Source organism: Poecilia reticulata, linkage group LG14 (genome assembly GCF_000633615.1).
Source record: "Poecilia reticulata strain Guanapo linkage group LG14, Guppy_female_1.0+MT, whole genome shotgun sequence".
Classification (NCBI taxonomy): Eukaryota; Metazoa; Chordata; class Actinopteri; order Cyprinodontiformes; family Poeciliidae; genus Poecilia; species Poecilia reticulata.
In genome coordinates, this window is record NC_024344.1 from 10,276,027 (window position 1) to 10,297,102 (window position 21,076).

Genomic DNA, 21,076 nt, shown 5'->3' on the forward strand with positions numbered 1-21,076 from the left:
TATTTGGATCGCAGCTAAACCTAAAGCTGTCATTTAAATTGAACACTTATATTTCATCTTGTTTCTAACTCTGGAAACACAAATTATAAAATGTTTTGCTTTAACACTACTCAGGTCTTAAAGTTAGTGGTCTGAAGGTTGTCAACACAACAGTCAATATATGTATAGGGGAACAGTTTTTTGTTTTTTTTCTTTTGTTTTTTTTGGTTATTTTTTAGACATTTTGCAATTATTGATTTGTCTGTTTATGTATAAAATAAAAGTTAATAAATTGTCATCTGGTTTATAATTTATTCTTTCTTTCTCATAAGTTATACTTAATAAACAACCTGGCAAATACAGGTTGTGGAGTCTGAAATTTAAGTAAAAAAAATGTAGAAGGATTTGGTTATCACTGATATATGATGATGGTAGCTTACTTAAAGAGGTCAAAATGTTTAATTTGGTGAAGGTGAAAACAACTATAACGCCACAAAGTGACGTACCAAAAACCTCTGATCAGCAAGATTATGCCTTCTGTGATGTCACCCGAATCATGTATTACTAAACGCTGCTTTTGGGAAGGATAATGTTGATCATACATAAAAAAGTTCCACAAAATAGATTTTAAAAAAAATAAAATAAAAACTACTATAGATGTGACAAACTAAAGTATAAAGGCTTTAGTGGAACATTTTTAATTAAATATATGCTGGGAAAATGTTTATCTACTTTCAGTGAAATATTTACCACCGAGTAATAAATTATAAATTTACGGATTAATGCCAGTGTTGCTATGACGACTAAGGATGGCGGACTGTTTTCCATACCCCCTCACTACGCATGCGCGCAGCAACGTCGATCTTTTTCTCGCAGACAGGAAGTGTGAGCAGCATTTTCCACCATTCACCTCCATCATGGGACTGTCACTAAAATAATCACAGCAGCTCTCCGTACAGACTGCATATGTGTTCAAACAGCGCCCCTGAGTAGGCGGACTGTGTCGCTGTCACAGTTTGATACGCCCTCGGTTCTTTAAAATCGACTTCCTGTCCCCTCCTGCATGCTGCTGCTGTGCTGTCTCTTTAACTGAAGGGGTCGCGGCCGATCCTCCGCTAGCTCATCAGGGTCCATTCATGAATAAGACATTTGGAGAGGCAAACTTGTGCTGTATCTTGATTTTTCGCTCAGCGGACCGGATGCGAGGGGCAGGCAGCAGCCAGATGTGTTCACCGCTGTCGGGGACACGACTGAGAGGGCAGGAGTGACTTCCCATGGCCGAGCCCCCTGCTGATGGTTTTGACTTCATGTTGCGAGCCGTCAGGAGCAGCAGCCGGAGGAGGAGGAGGCAGCTCGTTCCAGCTCACAGTCAAAACATGCTCGTTTCCTCGCAGAGTTTCGTGATATTTACGTGCTTCCGTCCAGACCGAGTCACTCTGGGTTAAATAGCTCATTGGTTCCGTCTTCCTTTTTTCCCCCCCCCCATTCTTTTTTATCTGCTTATAAATGAAAACACACCAGCGGAGCTGAGGACCTGACGTACCGATGGGGCAGTGAGTTATGGCAGCGAAGGAGGACCTGTACGCCAAAGTGACACCGCGAAGGCAGCGCCAGAACCGACCCAACACCATCAAACATGGCTCTACTTTGGACGTGCTGCTGTCCATGGGCTTCCCCAGGACCAGGGCGTAAGTGGACAGCTGCTCTGTCACAACTCTCTCTCACACAGTCTAGTCTGAACCAAGCAGCATCCACTTATTCTAGTATCCTGGTCAAAAGTTTCCTTTACACTCCTCTCTATTTGCTTTTATTCTCTCAGCATCTCTGCTATTGATGCTGCTTGGTTCTGGTGTGTCCATGTTGACAACTCATAACTGTTTTAAAGTGTTTGCTAGAATTTGACAGTACAAATTAGACTGTTAATTTCAAATTGTACACATCTGAAAACTCAAACACATTGGATCTAGTTGTTAAATAGTTGAAGCTTCTTTTTTTAAATTTTACACTGGTGAGAAAAGTACCAGATACATGTTAATATCAAGGTTGCATTGCACTAAGATTGATTATATAGTATCTTCAAATTATAATAAAAGGAGTTAAATTGCTAAGTAATTCTACATTTTTTTGCCCAACACCAAAGAATCCAGACCCAGCCCAAAATTGTATAAAGCCAATTCAGAATTGCATTACCCGACAGTAACATTTTCTGTTATTTCTTAATCCTAACGACCGGTTGAGATTCTAACAGGATTATAAACTTGAGTAAAAATACAATATTACACAAATATTTTAAATAAAAATGTAGCATGTGATTTTAATTGCTTTTATTTAACAACTATTATTGATACTGTACTAAAATAATATAATGTTCTGCAGTTATAGCTAGGCTGAACCAACCAGTATCCAATAATTTTGGTATTCTATTGAAACATTTTCTCATATTCATCTGCAAATTTTTATAAATCTAGGCATCTTTTCCACTGATGATCTTTGGCTTTTTTTTTTTTTTTTAAGTTCACAATGACCCTATTTAAACTCAGGTATCTGCTTAACAGTCTCCAACCTGGGTTTTCCCACAGCAGGGGAAAAAATAAATAGAATCTTAATTTACTATTTTAATAATCATTTTGGGATCATTTTTAGACAAGCATTTATACATTGTAGCTTCTTCATACATAGACAGATAAATTATCCAGTTTTATTTAGAACATAATGTTGATTTTGAATTTGCTAAAAGCATGTAAAGTCCACTTTTTGACTTTACATGCTGCTCTTCTTTACTCCATTCATCATCTGATTAAAAGAACTTTAACAACTGTAAAAATGGAATTATGGGCATTTTTTTTAGCAGTTTTAAAGGTGTTATTTCTAAAATACGCCACCATCTTTCTTTAAATATTATTTAAGATGAAACGATGTAGAGCTTTAAATGAAATGGGGACTTAAACGGTACGGATCACAGAGACAGGAAGAAGGTGTTGTTTCGATTGGGTTTTATGCAAAAACAGTTCAGTGCATGAAACGTGACTCACGAGCAGCAGCATGATAAAAGACGCTCTCAAGTTATGGATGTAAACGTCGCTTATCATACTGTAAATATCTTCTTTGTACCACAAGAAGGAATATATTGTTGTTTTAGATGTTAAAACATGAAGAAGTTTAAAAGCTGAAATGTTCTCATGTAGAAAATGGTAGAAGTGATTTAAAAATGTTCTGCGAGAGAAGCTTGGTTTGCTTATTCCTTGGGCTGGCTGAGGATTAATCATGGTTTCCTCGTTGTAGTCTGAGGAGAGCTTTGTGCTCACTGTCTCTCAGTGTCAACATGATCTTATGGGTATTTCCTGGTTGCGGCCGTCAATACTTCTTTTCATTCATCTTTTCTTTCATCCTTTAAGCAAAGCGGTTGCCAGGAAACAAGCATTATTGATTCCAGACAGTAGTCTGTAGATTAGCTGATAATATGAAAACGTGTGGTCTGCGTGTTTCTTATGGTTTTTAAATAAATGATTTACAGTTTGCAATTTGTAGATGCAAAACAACAGAAGAAATCCACTAGAAGCAGAATTGGTGATTTAAGTATAATTTAAAAAATAAACAGATAAAATAATGAAACTATAAATAACGAAACTACATTTAGTTTCAAATATTGAACATTATACATTAGCTTAACGAACCATGCTGTAGTTTTGTTCTGCCAAATAATGACAACTAATTGTAAGCATGAGCTAGCTCTTTTTAATTTCTCTCCTTCCTCTCACTGTGCAATGTCTTCCCTGTCACAGGAAGTGTTATTATTTTGTCCTTTTTCATTGTAAGCACTGTCAGATACTCCCACATAAATTATTAGCCTAACATGTTGAAACTGTCCCATCCCACACAGGGCCTTTTTTCTACATGCCCAAAAATGATCTCCCAGGTACCAAAGAAACRATTCTCTTGTGAACGCTGCAATTAGATTCTGTTTTGCTTTGTAAAAATGAAGGCAGACATTTTCGCAGCGACTCGCACTAGTGAGGTTAAATGTGTTGCCTAGCCTTTCCTTTTAACCGGGTCGAGCTGTTACCTTTTGGAAAACTTTAAAAAAAAAAGAAAWGCTATAAAACTGACAAAGGTTTAATGGTTTTCTGTCCAACGCCAGCGAGTGACTGCGATTCGTATGCTAGCATACGCACATCCATTATCTACGACACCCATTGTCGCTCTGATTTAATAATTGATTTCTGTAACAAATTGTTGTTAAATATTAATGCGCGCCAGTGAACAGTCTTGACTGCCACTCTGGTGAAGCTGCCGGTTGTTTTGTGCTCATGACTCTGGCTTGTTTGTGTCTGTTCGCTGACGATTTGGCAAGTTAAGCAAGGTTTGGTGCGGTTGCAAAAACTGAAACAAAAACTAAAGAATTAAAGTTTTTTTGGCAGCAAGCAGGAACTCCTCCATCAACACTTATTAGCATCCCAGGTAGAGATGTGCTCAAATGCTTTAAAATGAAATGCTCTTTAGGCTAATTGGTTCGGTTCTCAGGGAGTGTGTGTGTGTGTGCGTAGTTGTCCATCCTGTGTGTCAGCCTCCACTCGTGCTCTTTCACAAAGAGCTATTTGGGTTTTTCTTCATGTCTTACCATCCTCTTCACCGCAGCTTGTGGTGAGGTAAATATGGCTCCTTGCGCAGCCTGGAGGCTAGTGGCCAAAATAAGTGTGTCTCTGTGTCACACTTTCATACCACTGGGAAACGGAGAAGTCTGAGGTCAACAAGCCTCTGCCTTTCTTTAACGACGTAGTTTATTGTCTTTCCCGTTTTGAAGAGTGACCAAAACAAATCTACCTCTGCGCCACATCAACTATTGTGCCTCACAGAAGCAGGAAAGGTTCGTCAAGTAAATCTTCCCAGATCAATGAGCATTTTTTGCCTTCGTGGTGTGTTTTGTTTTATTTTCCGTTTTGAAGAGTGTGTCAAAAGAAACAGAGAAACAAGAAGTTATGGTTATGAGGAAAAGTTAACTTAGGAAGTGAAACACAATGATTTAGTYTTTTATTACACTTCTTTGAAGTACAAAAAGTCCTAATATTTAAAATTTTGGTCAAACTTGTATTTCTCAAAAGAAATATGAGTAATTATCAAGATAATGACTGCATTTTTCTAAAATTTTYAGTGTTTGATTATTCGACAGCAGCAAAAGATGAATTTACTTTACAGCTTTTAATGCATTAGTACCAGCAGTGCCAATATGTACATCAACAGTGTAACGCCACATTTAAGAATTTTTTCAAAATTGCAATTTCAACCAAATATTTATCGCCAAGACATTCGCAGATTATTTGCTAAGTGTGGTTTTGTACCGTTTATGTTCAGTCAGGTGTAGCATGTTTTCCCTTCCTTCGTTCCTCATTAGTAAAACGTCCAACTTTTCATATTTTGCCACTCTGCTGTTCAGCGTTGGTGGAAGAGGAACAAGAAATGTAACGGAAATGAGCTATCCATCACTGCTTCAGGCAACAAAAGCTTATTGTGTTCGGGTGTTTGTTTTCAGGCTGTGGGGAACGTGAATCATGGAGACACACACACACACACACACACACACGCACGCACACATAAAAAGAAACTGACCCTCTGTTTTATTCTGGGGAAGTTTCTTTCTTTCGTTCTGTTTTTTGTGCTGATGCATCCAGSATCTGACCTGAGTAATCAGCTAGGAGCTGCCTGGAAGGTTGTTGCTCTCCTGATTGTGTGGAAGCAAAGATGCGACGTGACCCCGGCTGAATGCGCAGAAACACGCCACTGACGTGTGAAGCCGTGTGTTGCTGTTGATCTTTGTTGTACAGGTTCGGTAGGACGTGGAAGAAATGGGTTCAGGAAAGCATGAGTGTTTCTGGAAAGCCTCTAAATCAAATGGTCAGTTATTATTTAGTCCAAAACCGTCTTTTAAAGCTTCAGTGAACCATTTTCTGTTGCATGTTGCACCTTGTAGTTTTCTTTTTTTTTTCCTGTACTACATTTGTAAATCATCCAACGTCATTAGAAACACTTCCTTATAACACTTGAGTGTTAATTTTAACTTCTTGTTGTCCTGTATTTCGTGGTAAACATTGCCCTTGGTCCTTTTTATAGTGTCTATAAGGAATCAAACCAGGGTATTAAAAGTCCATTAATAATCTTTTTTTTATAGCTATGATAGTGTGTTTGTTTAGATTTTCAGGCTAAGTTCTGTCATATTCTGAAGGCAGCATTTTATTGGGTTGTAGTAAACATATCAGCGAAAGCAGATGTTTTACTGGCTGAAATAACTGAGCTTACTGGAAGGACAAAACAGCCTGCAAAACAATAAAAAAAAAAAAAACACCTCAAGACTTCATTTGTTGTACATTTAAGCAAAGACGCTCAGGGATTAAGCCGATTTTATTGATATTGTAAGGAAGTGAAAAGGCGAATTCAGACGTCCTACCTCATGAAAATCCCAATAACCCACAGGGCGACCGTGGCTCTGTGGGTAGAGTAGTTGTCTTGTGATCGGAAGGTTGTAGGTTCAATTCCAGCTTCCTCCTGTCACATGTCAATGTGCCCCTGGGCAAGGCACTCAACCCCAAATTGCCTACTGAGCAGCRTATCAGTGTATAAACGTGTAAGCGTTTGTGAGTGCAAATAGGTGTATGTGACTCTAGTGTAAAGTGCTTTGAGTGGTCAAAATGATTGGAAAAGCACTATATAAGTTCAGTCCATTTACTTTTTTTCCTCACATTAGTAAGATGCTATAAATAGGGGTTAATGATAAATGATGTGATGGAAAATGTAGTCAGATGCCCCCCGCTTCATTTTGGTTAGCCACTCTGAGACGAAGGTGGCAGTTTCTGAGTTGGCAGGAAGCCGATAAGAAAAAACCCCATCATGATAACTGCAGTGATAAAGTCCAAAGACAGACATGAATATAATTGGTCTTGCTCTGTGTTGAACTGTGAGCGTAAACAAGACATGTCCTACTGCAGAGACATTGGACATTGGTGTTGACTTTTTACTTTCCATCCGTGCTCAGAGGGCCGCTTCTCCAACTTCTTCTTTTTTTTTTAAAGAAGTATGGATTCCCTTTGGATGAATGTGCTCAGGATTGCCTAATGGATAACAAAAGCAGGTACTACTTCTACCTCCACTAATTTATTATATGCTTTTTGCTTTACATCTTAAATGACTATTTAGGCTTAAGTCTTTGTTTTTTGCAATTTTAAAATCTGTATTGTCTAAAATTCAAAGCTATAGAGAGACAACTTGTTAAAATCCATTGGTAAGTAATTTTTAAATTCTTTTTCCACCTTTAATGTGACACACAACCGGTACGAAAGGCAGAGTAAACTGGTTGCAAAAGTTTATTATTTGTAATGCACCTTTGAGTTTACCATCAACATTTACATTTCATCTTAGGTTTTTATGGCACTAGTTGCCTTTATTTGCTGTATTTAAAGAGCAAACGGGCAAAGGGAGGAGGAAACGTCAGGAATCGAACCATGGTGGCTCTACTGAGGACCAACACTCTCCTCTAGATCTACCCCATCATATGCAGTTTGCTTAAGTACAAACCTATCATCAATTATTGCGTCTCTAAGGACGATTGAGAATGTTCATTTGCTCCAGTACTTTTTTAAAAATATATTTACTTGTGGGTTTTTTTTAGCTAAAGCCTAAGTGTGCAGAGAGGTTGCCAAAGACCCAAGATTATCTCTAGGTATACGTATCAAAACCACAATCAAAAACCATGTTTATTAATATACCTAGTTTTATGCAAGGTAGGAAACGACAAAATTATTTCTGTTTGCTATCTGCAAGAATAGCGAGGAGATTTTTAAAGAAATATTTACATTCAGAAATTTACATTGTAATTTCCATTTTGTTATTTAGTATAACTACTGTTTAAACTGTATGTTTGGGAGAAACATCTTGGGTATCCTTCCTTAAGGACCGTCTTATAATAAATAAGTAGCTGGACATTTGACCCATTTCTTCTGATGAAACTGGATTTAGAGAGTCAGGCTTGCAGACACCTTTTCAGCTCAGCCCACACATCTTTCATGTATCTAGATTCAAGCCTTGTGCTGACCTCTCCAAAACTGTGACTTTGTTGTCATTAAGTCAGTTTTTAATTAATTTAAAGGCACGTTTACAGTCTTTGCCCAATTTTCCCTCAGCTTTAACTTCCTGACTGATTTCTTAAAAATATTTCATCGTTTTGCCACATATTCTGTAAAGTGCACCAGCTCCTCTTGGAGCAAAATGCCTTCATAAGACGAGTAGTATGTGAAGTATGCTACTCGCATACTTCACATTTGGGATGGCGTACTCAGACTTGCAAGCTTCCCATTTTTTTCCCCAAGATGCAACGCTGGTCCTCGTTACCAAACACTTCATTTTTAGTTTTATCAGAACAAAGACAGTGGGATTTTTTTGTTCCTGGGTGTATTTGTAAACTATAATCTGGCTTTTATGTTGCTTTTGGAGTGATAACTTCCGCCTCTCTGGGTGGCCTGCTGCTCATGTCTGCACAGCACCTGATTCAGCCAAAGCCTGATTATGAAAACYGGCTACAGCATCTTATTTGGATTTATTTGTTTTCAGTCAGGATGTTGTACAGGATATACGTAAAGGTGGAACAMGTTTACAAAGGATTTTTCAATGTTATAAACCTGGATTTTAACATTAAGAAGAACTTTTAAGAGCTTCAGTACATCCACCAATGATGAGCTCCATTTATAATCAGCAATGGCACTTTTTGCATCTTCTATTCTGTTTTCTTATCAGATTCGTTTTACAGATACAAATGTCTCTTGTGCAGCATGTTCTCCAACGGCTTCTCAACATCAAAGCCAGCGCGGTTTCTGAGCCGTAGCGCATATAGCTGTGTGGAGATTATATGCTCTAACTTCTTTTTTTTTTTTTTTTTTGTTTTCCCACCCTGTCCGCCTGTGAAGTCTTTTTGTGAGTGTAGGAGGAAGTCAGAGTGCACACTGAATGCAGCACATTGTTCCCCTTACCTAGAACACTTTCATTTCTCTTCCCTACCCAGAATGCCAGTTTAGTACAACACGCAAAGTACCATCAAGTGAAATCATTTGACATGTAGGCAAATCTCTGGYAGAATTACAGCAAAAAGAAAAACCTTCTACATTAACGTATCAGGAATAGTGCCGCTGCGTGCAAACTAAAACAAGCTCTGAGCCTGTGTTCAAGACAGCCAAGAGGAAGTCGCTCATTTCCGGAAGTGGCTTGTGACCTTTTGCAGAGCACTGTCGAGTTGGTAGTTGGAGGGAGGCTGAAGCAGATTCTGAGTCGGTTGTGGTCGTACTGAGCGATGGCGTTCTGTACTCAGTGAGCTATCGTGATTTTTCTCATTAGATCAATCCTACATTCGGCAAAAAGTTGTAATTTTCTGCTGAAAAGACAAATACTTGTTCCAAAAACCCTAATGTCAAGGCTCTGGCCTTGTGTATCCTCTTTATGTACAACCTTTCTAAWTCTAAATTTAATTTGCGGCCTTAATTAAAGCCAGAYGCTTCTGATGGTGCGTCTTAAGACAACATGCATGCGGCTGCYGACCCAACGATGGCCACCACTCCCAAACACTTTCTGTTTTCACTGCCTGTGTAGAAGCCGTGGGACTGTGAGTAGGGCTCAGTGATGCATCATGATTTTGGCACCAGGCCTTAAACAAAGTATTTACAGTGAATCATTTGCTCTGTGTACACTTTAACTTGTTTCACTGACGTCATAGAGCTCTAAAAATAGCCCTCTAAAACCATGGGGTTCTTTTAAACCTTTTTCTCTCGTTCGCAACTTTACTTGAGTCAATTTCTTATTTGCTCTGTCTGACCTGGTGAACCTCCCGTCTGTATCATTAAGATAAATGATGGTAAGAAAATACCTCAGCTGTCCAGATACTTTTGTTCAATTTGTGGTTCTCAGCTGTCCACAGATACTTTTGTTCAATTTGTGGTTCTTGGTTTGCTGAAAATAATGAGTATGTAACAGCAAAGCAGGCATGTCTGTGAATGAAATATGTCACTAACCCGTAGGGCAAATTGGGGGTTAATTTWATTAGCAAATCTTACCATAAATGCATAAAAGTATGGCATGTGTGGCTCTGTTGAAAGTAAAGTGGCTACACATGGAAATTAGCATTGTTAAACGCTTTTATTGCAGATTAGCTAAGGACTGCTTGTAWGTTTATGACAATAAAGTTTCACTAAGTTTGGAGTTACACATACATTTACGCAGCAGTTGTGGCAGATGTGTTGCCGTCTTTTCCTAGAATTACAGATGCAATGCTTAAATTTTTCTATAGCGCTGGATACGTCTAGTTTCTTTACATTATTTGCAATCTGGTAGTAAATATACAGCAGATATTTATTCCTAATGTTACTTTTAGTGATGGAAAATGTAATTTACACTTCCTGCAGACTCGCAACACCCTTTGACCTCTCYAAGCCCGGACAGTCTAAGATCCCTTCTGGTTCATGGATGTAATCCTTCTGGGCTTTTTGCTCTGAGRAAAGTTGGTCTTTCTCCTTTTCCAGTTAATGCACGTGCAAATAACATTCCAACCCTGTAATTCAACAACTTCTAAATGTAGTTTGTGTTTCTGCTTGGGATTTATGATTGGAGGTTGCATTCATAGTCAAGGGGAGTGTTAGGATCAGTGTTGGAAAAAGTCCTCAAACTGACAAAGGTAGATGGTGACTAGTATCAGATGCTTATCAAAATGTTGTGAATTATTGTAGAAAACTTCTAAGTTAGTTAAATAAGCAAAAAAAATAAGTSTTTCAACTTTAAAATTTGAAACACAAAAATACCGTACAGTTTGAGACAGCGCAGCTTTGAGGCASTTTAAGCTGCAGTTTCTTCATGCTGGCTTAGAACYTTTGGCTAGTTACAGAAAAAACTTAATTAAAAAGTACAATATTTTTATCATTCTCATTTACATAAGATTAACAAACCTTTTGAAAAAGGCTAACAAGTTGTAGGTGAATTTTGGACCATTTTAAGAGACGTGCTAATAGCTGAGCTAGCTTAGCTTGTTAMTTTATTTCATTTATTATTTTCAAAGATAACTCCTAGAGATGTATCATCTCTTTTTTTTKGRRGGGGGGGTTTTCCTAATAAAGCATAATTATGAAAAATAATACAAATCCTTAGTAAATTCAAAATATATTTCAAGACATTTAAACACAAGCATGCATGCTTCCCCCCAATCTAAAGCTAGCTTATCAAAAAACCAAAAAAACATGTACATATAAATTCATACTAGCAACTGTATGGTACACACACTCATCATGACAAAATAAGACAATAYATTCAGATGCAGTGTATGTGTGCATGTCAATGTAATTAGTAAGTAAATTATACTTTGTTCTTACTGAAAACTGGAGCAAAGACAATTTMAAAATATGAAACGAGGTGGTGCAACTAAATGATGGAGGCAAATTATTCCATCTAGGATAAATGTTCCAGGAGTAGCTAGTTAGTTCACATATTGCCAAATAGAAGTATATGTGTTGGCAAGTCTAAAGTGCTCTCTACACAAATTATAAACTGCATTTTTTCCCCCTTTATTTTGTGTAAACCTAGAGTGCCKGCATTTTTTTCAGATAAAAATTATAGTGTAAAATTGAACCAATGGTGTTTTCATGCATATGAAGCCTAATTAGGCGTGAATAACAACTACTATCTGTATGGTAAATATAACATTTTGTCTGTAAATAAGTAAATTCTCATTTCATTGCTTGCCTTGCTGCAGGATGAATGATTGCACTGTTGCAAGTGGAGCATATTTTTTCAGCTGATGGAAGCTCTCCTTTGGGTGCAGTTGAGTGTCAGGCAGCAAACTGAGATCCCAGCTATGCTGGTGTGATAAGTATTTGGAGCTGTCTGTTTGCCGTCAGCTTATAAACAGGAAATTCTGTTTCGCTGGTGGAGTCGAGTCGGGGAGGGGCCCTTGGGAGCATCTAGCTGCAAATGTTGTAGCATTTGTTTATATTTGCATGTAATGTAGTTTATCTTTTCTGCTATTCTTTCATGGCTAATTTGCCTGCATGAAAAGCAYGATGTTTACATAGTGGAGGTTTGTCACTTCCAGCTTGTCCAGCAGCCTGGAAAATGACTAGATCGTAATAAACAGCCCAAAGAATGTTTAAACACGTGAGAAACCAAACCGCGGCAAACATGCAAAAGACGGTGAGTTTATCTACAAAGACTGCTAATGGCCTCATCATACGTGAGAAAACTGCAGGGCTATATTTGATATTTTCTGCTAYGCAGGTGCATGGGRAAAAATATATGAAAAATYATCTGACGATATCACCTTTTTATTGGTACTTTGAAACGGCTCTCACTCAGGGCAGAGTTTGCTTTTGCACAGTCTTTAATCTTTTTCATCTTAGTTTGGCTTTCTAAAACAAATTCAGTTAAAAAATAACTTTGTCAGTGTTTGCTGAGAATAAGTTAGAAGTTGAGGACAGTTTGTTCTTTTATTCCAGCAGAAAACATCCGAACCAATAAAATTGAGTTTAATAGGGATAAGTTCTGATGAGGACTTCTGTGAATTGCTTGGTGGTCCATCCATTATTTAATGAGTCCAAATTTTTTCACATTTGCATTCGCTATAATTCAGTCAGAGCAGTTTCTTCGTCTCTTCTTTAGTTGTTTTTTTTCTGGTTAGTTGTGTAATTGGTAATTTTCAATAAGCTTTGACTTTTTAATATCGGTAGTGAAAAACCTTTCTACAACATTATTGAATGAAAWATATTCCCACTACTGAAATTTTTCCACATTTTGTTACAATCAGAGTTTTTTGATGTGATTTTATGTTATAGACAAGTAAAAAAATGACGCCAAATTGTGAACTGGAACAAGCACAGTGATGTCCCCTCCAACTCACTGCTGTTTGAATTTGGTGTGAGTTTTTTTGGGGGGGGGTCTGTCTCCACCAGCTTTGCAAATCTAGAGACCAAAATATTTGTCAACTYTCAGGTCAGAGAGTGAGTGAGATTGGATGGAGAATGTCTGGGATCTGCAGATTAAAGTCTGTCATTGACTTTTAATTAAATACTGATCTGGACATATGAATATTACTTAAGTTAAACTACTCCATTGTAGCGCCAGTTGTATGTTAAGGTCATACACATTCTGCAAGAACAGATACATGTTTTGTATTTCTTTGTGCTGCAACATCAACATCATTTTGTACTTAAAACCCTGATTTTTAAAAAATAGTTTGTTTTTGTTTTGGGCAGAAATTTTTGTCCTGACTGGTTTCTAAAATATAAAATATATATGCAAATGCTGCAGGATAAAGGAATTATGAAAATATCATAAGAGTTCTTGTGTCATGTATGAAATATCCTGAAAGATTTTGGGTTTTTTTCCACCTCAAGTGAATGAACAGATTTATTTGTAAAGGGGTGCAAAATACAAATGTAGGGCAAGTTGTGTTTTGTGTCAGTTTATGAAATGCCCCAAATACACTGAGGTTTGTGGTTCTGACATAAGCTATACAAGGACCAAAGCTAGTTTGTAGGGAAATCTTTACATCTGCGTGGCAGTGTTGAAAGATAAATGATTTAATTATAGATGCATGTCAGCCGATTTTACAGAAACAAGGTCATTTAGACCACTGAACAAATATATATTCATTGTTCTCTTTAGGGAAAGTAAATAATTTAAAGTTGTATAAAGTCATGGGTATGCATCACTATTCTGTGAAATGACTGAACGTTTAAAAACGGCAGATTTGAGATCTTCTGTGTCTGAAAGCCAGAGCGGCGGCAGAAGGCTGAGTCTAGCCTCTGAGGYGCGACAGGATGCAGTAGCCGGCAGTCTGAACTTGGTTGCCGTTGCTCTCCGTCACTTTGATCTTTTTGCTTGATGCACTTTTTCTGCAGCCGTCAAGACATCAAAGATTGTGTTGACATTGATGGTCTGCATTCAGATGCGCGTGTGTCCCCCTTACACAGCATCCTCTTCTAACATGACTGGCTTGTAAAAATCTGCACCTGATCTTTTGCTCTGGTAGAAGAAAACGTCTTATTTATTCTTTCTGTGTAGGTTTGAACTGTGTCTAATTATATTAGTCCATTATATTGGACTATTTCCTCCTGCGTCACACTTCATGTGAAATTTATCTACATATTTCCATCTGCTTTACACCTGTTTCTTCACTCTACAGACAACCCCAGTGTGTGAATGTCAGCTCTCTGAGTAAAAAAGGCAAGTCAAAACCAAGCTGATGCAGTGCCTTCTCACCATTATTAATGTTTACACCCACAACAGGGTTTCATAGCATTAARAAAAGAAGAGGTCAAATTCACCGTGTTGCACGATGTTTGTATATTTGCTCAGCAAACCAGCGTAAGAACTTTAGTAATATTTCATGTCACAAGGGGTCTCTTTGTACAAAGATAAGAAGCATGCAATCCTGTGTTCCAGCTCGAATTGGATTTTATGAGGYCTCAGTCACATCTGCTTGTAATCCCATCATCCCTTCTGAAATAAAAAAAAACGGGGGAAAAAAAAAAAATCCTCCTCCACACAGTACCAGGTGGAATCTTCGTATAAGACGATTGTAGCACACAAATGGCTCTGCGTGTTAAGCCTTCTCCACCCAGCCATGGCTTGTATTATCAGGAACTGGGTCGGTGAGATAAAATGTTGTATGTGGACGTGGTAGACCAGTTCAGGGGTTTGTCTCTGCTCTGCACGTGTTCTCGTGTGTGTATGTGTGTGTGTGTGTGTGTGCGTGTGTGCGTGTGTGCGTGTGTGCGTGCGTGCGTGCGTGCGTGTGTGTGTGTGTGTAGCGAGGGGGCGCACCGTTCAGACCTGGCAACCTTTCACGATCCCGCCGACCCGGCCTTCCCACCCTGCCGTGTGTCAGGGCGCTCTGCCTCGGGGTTCGGGGACATCGCCGAATCTAGGACCCTCTCTGTGGGACGAATATAAAAATAGCTCATTGAGTTTGAACACAAACGGGGGCACAGTAAGCACTATCGGCGCCGTCACACGCAGAGGAGCTGCAGCGAGTCTGAATCACGTTCCAAAAAGAAGTCATAAGGCTACGCAGTGGCACAGAAAACGATTAATTTGGTATTTAGAGACGATCATAATGTCTGCACAGAGGGGTAAAAAGCAGTGCTGTCTATGTTACAGTTATCATTTAGTTAAAAGCGTGGCGGTATTATAACCGTTTTGTGTTTTTGTTTGCTGATCCAATGAATAAGCCATTTATTGGCTTGGGCCCGTGCCTTGTTCTCACACAATGCACAAAGAACTCTGGCTGAAAGGAGATGGAGTAACAAGGCTTAGAGTTCAGAAATGCCTTCCTGCTGAAATGTGCTATACAAATGAAATTTGATTTGATTTTGATTTGAGCTACAGTCTTCATCACTGTCGTCGGTTATTTGGCACTCGCTCACCTCTGAATAATAAGCAAAAGATACAAATATGAATCATGGATAAACGGGGCGAAGAGAATTATGCCGTGCCGTATGGCTCATTTGGGTGAATGCAAGCGGCAGTAGTGTGACAAAACAGAAAGTTGCTGGTTGTTTGCATGCATGGATGCAAATACGATGGATAACGGTTTGCTGATGAGATAACATGAAGTCACATTTTGGTACTTTGTGTTATCTTCACCAATAAGCAAATCCTGCCCACAGACCAGAATTTGCATGCGGTGTGTGGAGGTTWAATGTTAAAAGGAGAACCTCTTGGTTTTTCTATTGCAAAAGTATTCATACCACATAGTCACAGCTACCAGAAATTAAAATATTTTTCCAATAAAAAAGCTGCAAGTCTATTGGTATATATCCTTARCCTGGCCTGTCCAAATCTTGCCAGTTAAGACATAACTCCAGGCTTTAACTGGGCCATTGAAATGTGTGAATATGCTTTGATTGAGGCCATTCAGCCTCCAACCTAGTGTTCAGACTTTTGTTGATTCTTAACAGGTTTAGTTAAGAACTATGACCACCATTCTGACCTCGTGGACCAAAAGTGTTCATACATGGGTCGAGCACACTCTGCTTTTTGCCCTTTTCCTCTTTAAGSAGCCCAAAAGAGCAAGAATAAAATAAAAAAAAAGAACAGCTTTATCTGTCCAGAACAGCATGACTTAGCAGGGCAAGTTATAAGAATAACACATGTTTTTTTTTTGTTTTTTTTTAATTGCATTCACAGTTAATAATTTGTACAGGCTTTTAAAGGGACAACTATGTGGGTCTTTCCCGTGAGCGTGACCGGAGAGACGCTGTCAGTCAATAAAAGCTCAGTGATGCAGTAATGGAAAAAATGTGAACAGGATTCCAGGATACACTGCAGAGGATAACTGTCAAAAAGTCTAATTATCAACAAATAAGAATCTCTGTTTTACAAAAATCCAAAGTGTTTAAAAAAAAAAGTTTTATGGCTTAGAGAGTGACTAAAAGCACGCTACGTTCTTTTCAGTGAGGAATAACATCTTAATTTAGTTTCTTCCTAAGCCGTCATAAATAAAAGCCTCTGGTCTGATGAAATGACTGAGCAATCGGGATCCCAAGTGAAGCTCGGTATGAATGTCATGCTTTGAAACGCTCCATGTGGCTTGATGTCGAAACCTTTTCCAGGGTGCACAGGATTTCTGGAGTTTCAACAAGATGATGACTGGAAGCGTATAAAAAACACCCAGAGTTCCCTTGTTGAGCCTTTTACTAGTGAAATCTATTTTAAAGTGAATCTTGTGTACAACAAAAAACATTAATCATGCTTGCAAATTGTATTACATAAAGCAGCTGAGGAAATAAATTGTTAAACAAGACTTGGAGATGGTTTGGCCTAAATACTCTCAAGCACATAAGTGCTCATTACTTATTCATAGACTGAGCTTCGTGAATCAAACCAACACGTTTGCTTTTATGACAATGAAACCCTCACAATGCTTTCCAAAGAAAAAACAAAGCAGGTTTATTAAATCAGAGTAGCTCTGTTTCATGAACCCTCTGCTCTAAGCATTAAAGTTAGGYCATAAATGATATGAAGCGAGCTGCTCTGAATGCATCTGGTCCCACAGGAGAGAGTATTGATTCTGTGATCGTCCTTTGATCCCCTCCTCTGTTCTGGTTCCCGTTGCAGGTTGAAAGCTCTGGTTTCGACTGGAGGSAAAAACGTYCAGGCGGCTTGCGACTGGTGAGAGCAACACAAATGCATCTATTCACGTTCTGTGTAGCACAGAACAGGAAAATATATATTTTGGAGACAAACATTTGCAGTYCTTACTTCAAAGGAAATGTTTTGAATCTCTGCGGCTTCTCATTACCGCCCTCTGCTGGATAGTAAACGCTCTWCCTCTCCTCCCCTTGTTTCTGRCTGCTCTCAGGCTCTTCTCCCATTTGGACGACCCTTTCCTGGACGACCACCTGCCCAGAGAGTATGTGTTGTACCTGCGCCCCAGCGGACCTCTGCTCCAGCAGCTCACACACTTCTGGAAGCAGTCCCGCCTCACCTGCGGGAAGAACAAGGCCCACAACATCTTCCCTCACATCACCCTCTGCCAGTTCTTCATGGTAACTTTATGCTTGCTTTTTATTAAAGTTCACTGGTAACCTCGCTTTTTGTTTTCAATCCCCTGTTGTTCAGTTTAGCCTAAGACCGAAGTTCCTCTTTTGTGGAGGCAGATTGTCTGAGTCTGCATTTGCTTGGAGACTATTTCCTTTCTGAAAATACAAACTTTGGCCAAAAAAAAAAAAAAGTTGCTGTTTGTAAAAAAATGTTGACATGATGATGTATCATTTTCCTTCCAGTTCAGAATAAGCACACGACCATCACACAAAAGCCTAGCAAAATACTTTGYTCTCTTAAGATGTGAAAAGGTTTACGGCGTTGTAGTTAGTGATGCTCTTTCATTTGTTTCTTCTTCTGTGATCACCAATTATCTTCTGCACCCCTCAGTGTGCTGATGAGAAGGTAGAGGCTCTGACTGACGCCCTGCAGACCACTGTGGCCAAGTGGAAAGGTCGCATCCCCATGCCTCTGCCTCTGGAGCTCTACATCTCCTCCAGCTTCATTGGGCTTTTTGTGGAGGAGCAGATGGCCGAGGTTCTGAAGAGTTTCGCTGCTGACTTTGCAACCGAGGCGACATCTAAAGCAGGTTTGTCCCTTCAGATGAGGGTGGAGCGTTGATTCCTTTTCTGAAGGGAGCAGCTACAGGACTGTGTTGATTTGACTTCATGGTACCAAGATGCAGATACTGTAATGTACTGTAGGTTATCGTCACTAAATGGAGAATTATTGTGGGAGTAAATTCACATCTTACACATTTTTGTCTTCGACAGGGTCTGAAGTATTGTAAAAAGAGCTTAAAAAAAMTATTTTTTTAACAATAAGTCAATGTTTTTTGGTGTCTGGAAAATGAGCCGCATCAATAACCTTCCAATTGTTAAGTGACATTTGACGGGGACTGTGCCATTACCTAGCAACTTAAGCTAGCAAAGCAGCAGAACAACACGTTTGGTCAGCTCGTTTTACTGCTTTACAATGGCTGCTGGAAAAGACAAGTGCTTTGTTGWTGACTTCCCATTTGTATAATTGTGCACCTGTATGCAGCCATTTTCATGTGCGAGTGTAAAGCTTATTTGGATTTAAAGGGAAAGGACTCCTTAAAACATGTCATTCTAAAAGGATCTCAAAATATGCAAAAGTAACTAAACTAAAATGTCATTACCTAAGTGCGATTTTGTGAAAAAAATCGCACTTTTTCACAAAAGAATTTCGGTTAGAATAGCCGGTTAGAATAGCTGAGAGACCTATTCTAACTTGTTAAATRAAGCGTTACAGTCACCCTTAGGCAAAGATAAATATTGAGGAATTGAGTTTCTATCCGTGAGAAAATTGTACCATTGTACTTGATTTTTTATCAGTGTGTGTGTGTGTGTGTGTGTTATTTATTTATTCTTTTTACAGATGTCCACGTTGAGCCCCATAAGAAGCAGCTCCATGTCACCATGGCGTACCACTTTAATGCCAGCCATCTTCCAGTTCTGGAGAAGTTGGCTAAAAGCATAGAGGTGACCGCGGGCTGTGATTGGCTGGCTGTGCTCCTCTCCAGGGATATTCGCTTTGCTAACCACGAGGTAGCCYTCCCTCCACCAAGCCAGTAGCTCCTCTTATGAAAGCATCTCTCCCAACGACTCTTCTTCTCCTCCTGCAGACGCTTCAAGTCATGTACCCGTACGTGCCTCAGAACGACGACGAGCTGGAGCTGCTGCAGGGGGACTTCATCTTCATGTCTCCAGTGGAGCAGAGCACAGCTAGTGAGGGCTGGCTGTACGGCACTTCGCTGGGCACCGGGTTGTCCGGCCTGCTGCCCGAGAACTATGTGAGCCGCGCCGACGAGTCAGACACGTGGGTTGTTCATGGGTAAGGATGGGGAAAACAGCACATTCCCAACAAGTACASTGCTGTAGGCTTGCTGTGTGACTTTCTAAGTACAACGAACAAATAAAGCTGAGTTTGTTCTTGTGTTGATTGGTAGGTCTCACTCCTTTCTCAACTGTGCCTCTCCATCTACCTCTGGTAGCCCCATGGGAGGGCTTTTATTTGATGGACAGCTAAATGACAGTCTGCTTGACAGTCTTATGGATCCTTCCAGCCTCACTGGCCTCCTTCCACCTATGCAGGTACATTTCACTGTAACCATCCATTGCCTAAAATGCCTGCTTTAATAAAGATTACTGTGAACTTTGATGTGAAATTACACGGAGTTTGAGRACAGGTCTGTTTGAGATAACCTATAATCCCCCCTGGATCTTTTTCCACATCATGTCCCATTAAAACCACAAAGTTCAGTGTTTGTATTAGGATTTTATGCAACAGGTCAACACAAATGAAAAGAAAAGGAAACATTTTCTATCACTGTGATTATGGATGCTATACTTTCCACCAGACTGATGTTTTTCCTTGTTTATCTTGCAAAATACCTCAACCTTAGCTTGTTTGGATGTAGCACATTTATGAACAGCACTTCAGTCTCGTTCAAAGTTTCTTAAATTATTTTATTTGTCGACCACAGCATAATGCTTCCACTCCCATGTTTTATTACTGGCGTTCTGAATAAATCCAGCTGTGGATCTGCACCACTGGATTTAAACTGAGATTAATTTACTCCAATTAAATGTCTTCTGAAGATCAGYTGTTTTGCGCTGGGATTTATGTGGAGGAAACAGAATAAAGAGGGCTGAATATAAATCTATACCACATTTTATGGATTTTTAACATACCTGATTTTTTTTTCCCAGTTTGGCAGTTATTTACTGCTTTTTGTGAGTCTGTCACAAAAATCCCAATATGACACGTTAGTTTATGCATGTAACGTGACAAAATGCGAAAAAGCGCGAGGAACACATTCGGAAAGCTCGGTAAACGCCTACGACGTTTCCATCTCAGGTATCGAGGGCGACCGCTCACTCCTCCTCGCCCAAGATGAGGCTGTTTGTGTGTCGCCATGGCGAGAGGATGGACGTGGTGTTCGGCAAACACTGGGTCACCCAGTGTTTTGATTCCAAAGGTGGGGGATGCAGAGCTGTGATGCGGTCTTTAAAATGCCAGTGTTTTCTTCTCTTCTGAGACTTTCATCTGTGCTGCACAGGTGGATACATTCGTTCTAATCTGAACATGCCGTGCAGCCTGCCAAGCAGGAGCGGAGGTCACCGGGACTATGAAAAAGACTGTCCGATCACTGTGTTTGGCTCCACACAGGCCCGTCTAGTAGGTCTGTCTGTGTGTGTGTGTGTGTGTGGGGGTGTGTGTGCGTGTGTGTGTGTGTGTGTGTGTTATTTGCAGGTTATTCACAAATGCATGTTGTAGTTGGAATTCATTATGAGTGACTGTGTGTTTTGGCCCATCTCAGGTGAAGCCCTGCTGGGAAGCCACACAACAGTAGACTTTGTTTACTGCTCTCCTTCCCTCCGCTGCATCCAGACTGCTCAGCACATCCTCCAAGGTARGAGCTCATCCTCATTCAACTCACCAGTAGACTGACCACCAACGTCTGGTGTCAAACATCATCTAAACATGCACTTTATGTGTATTTATGAATGTT

The 21,076-nt window shown here is 39.6% G+C and overlaps 1 protein-coding gene across 1 annotated transcript in view; it reads left to right on the forward strand.

The window, feature by feature from the left end:
- Positions 1-843: 843 nt before the first annotated feature.
- Positions 844-21,076, forward strand: part of ubash3ba (ubiquitin associated and SH3 domain containing Ba) — a 23,270-nt gene continuing 3,037 nt past the window's right edge. Inside the window, exons 1-10 of the mRNA XM_017308502.1 lie at positions 844-1,667; positions 17,113-17,166; positions 17,357-17,543; positions 17,929-18,127; positions 18,940-19,109; positions 19,187-19,395; positions 19,511-19,655; positions 20,422-20,542; positions 20,624-20,746; positions 20,885-21,014. Of these exons, the coding sequence (XP_017163991.1) occupies positions 1,540-1,667; positions 17,113-17,166; positions 17,357-17,543; positions 17,929-18,127; positions 18,940-19,109; positions 19,187-19,395; positions 19,511-19,655; positions 20,422-20,542; positions 20,624-20,746; positions 20,885-21,014 (1,466 nt within the window). The 5' untranslated portion in view covers positions 844-1,539. The remainder of the gene's footprint in view (positions 1,668-17,112; positions 17,167-17,356; positions 17,544-17,928; positions 18,128-18,939; positions 19,110-19,186; positions 19,396-19,510; positions 19,656-20,421; positions 20,543-20,623; positions 20,747-20,884; positions 21,015-21,076) is intronic.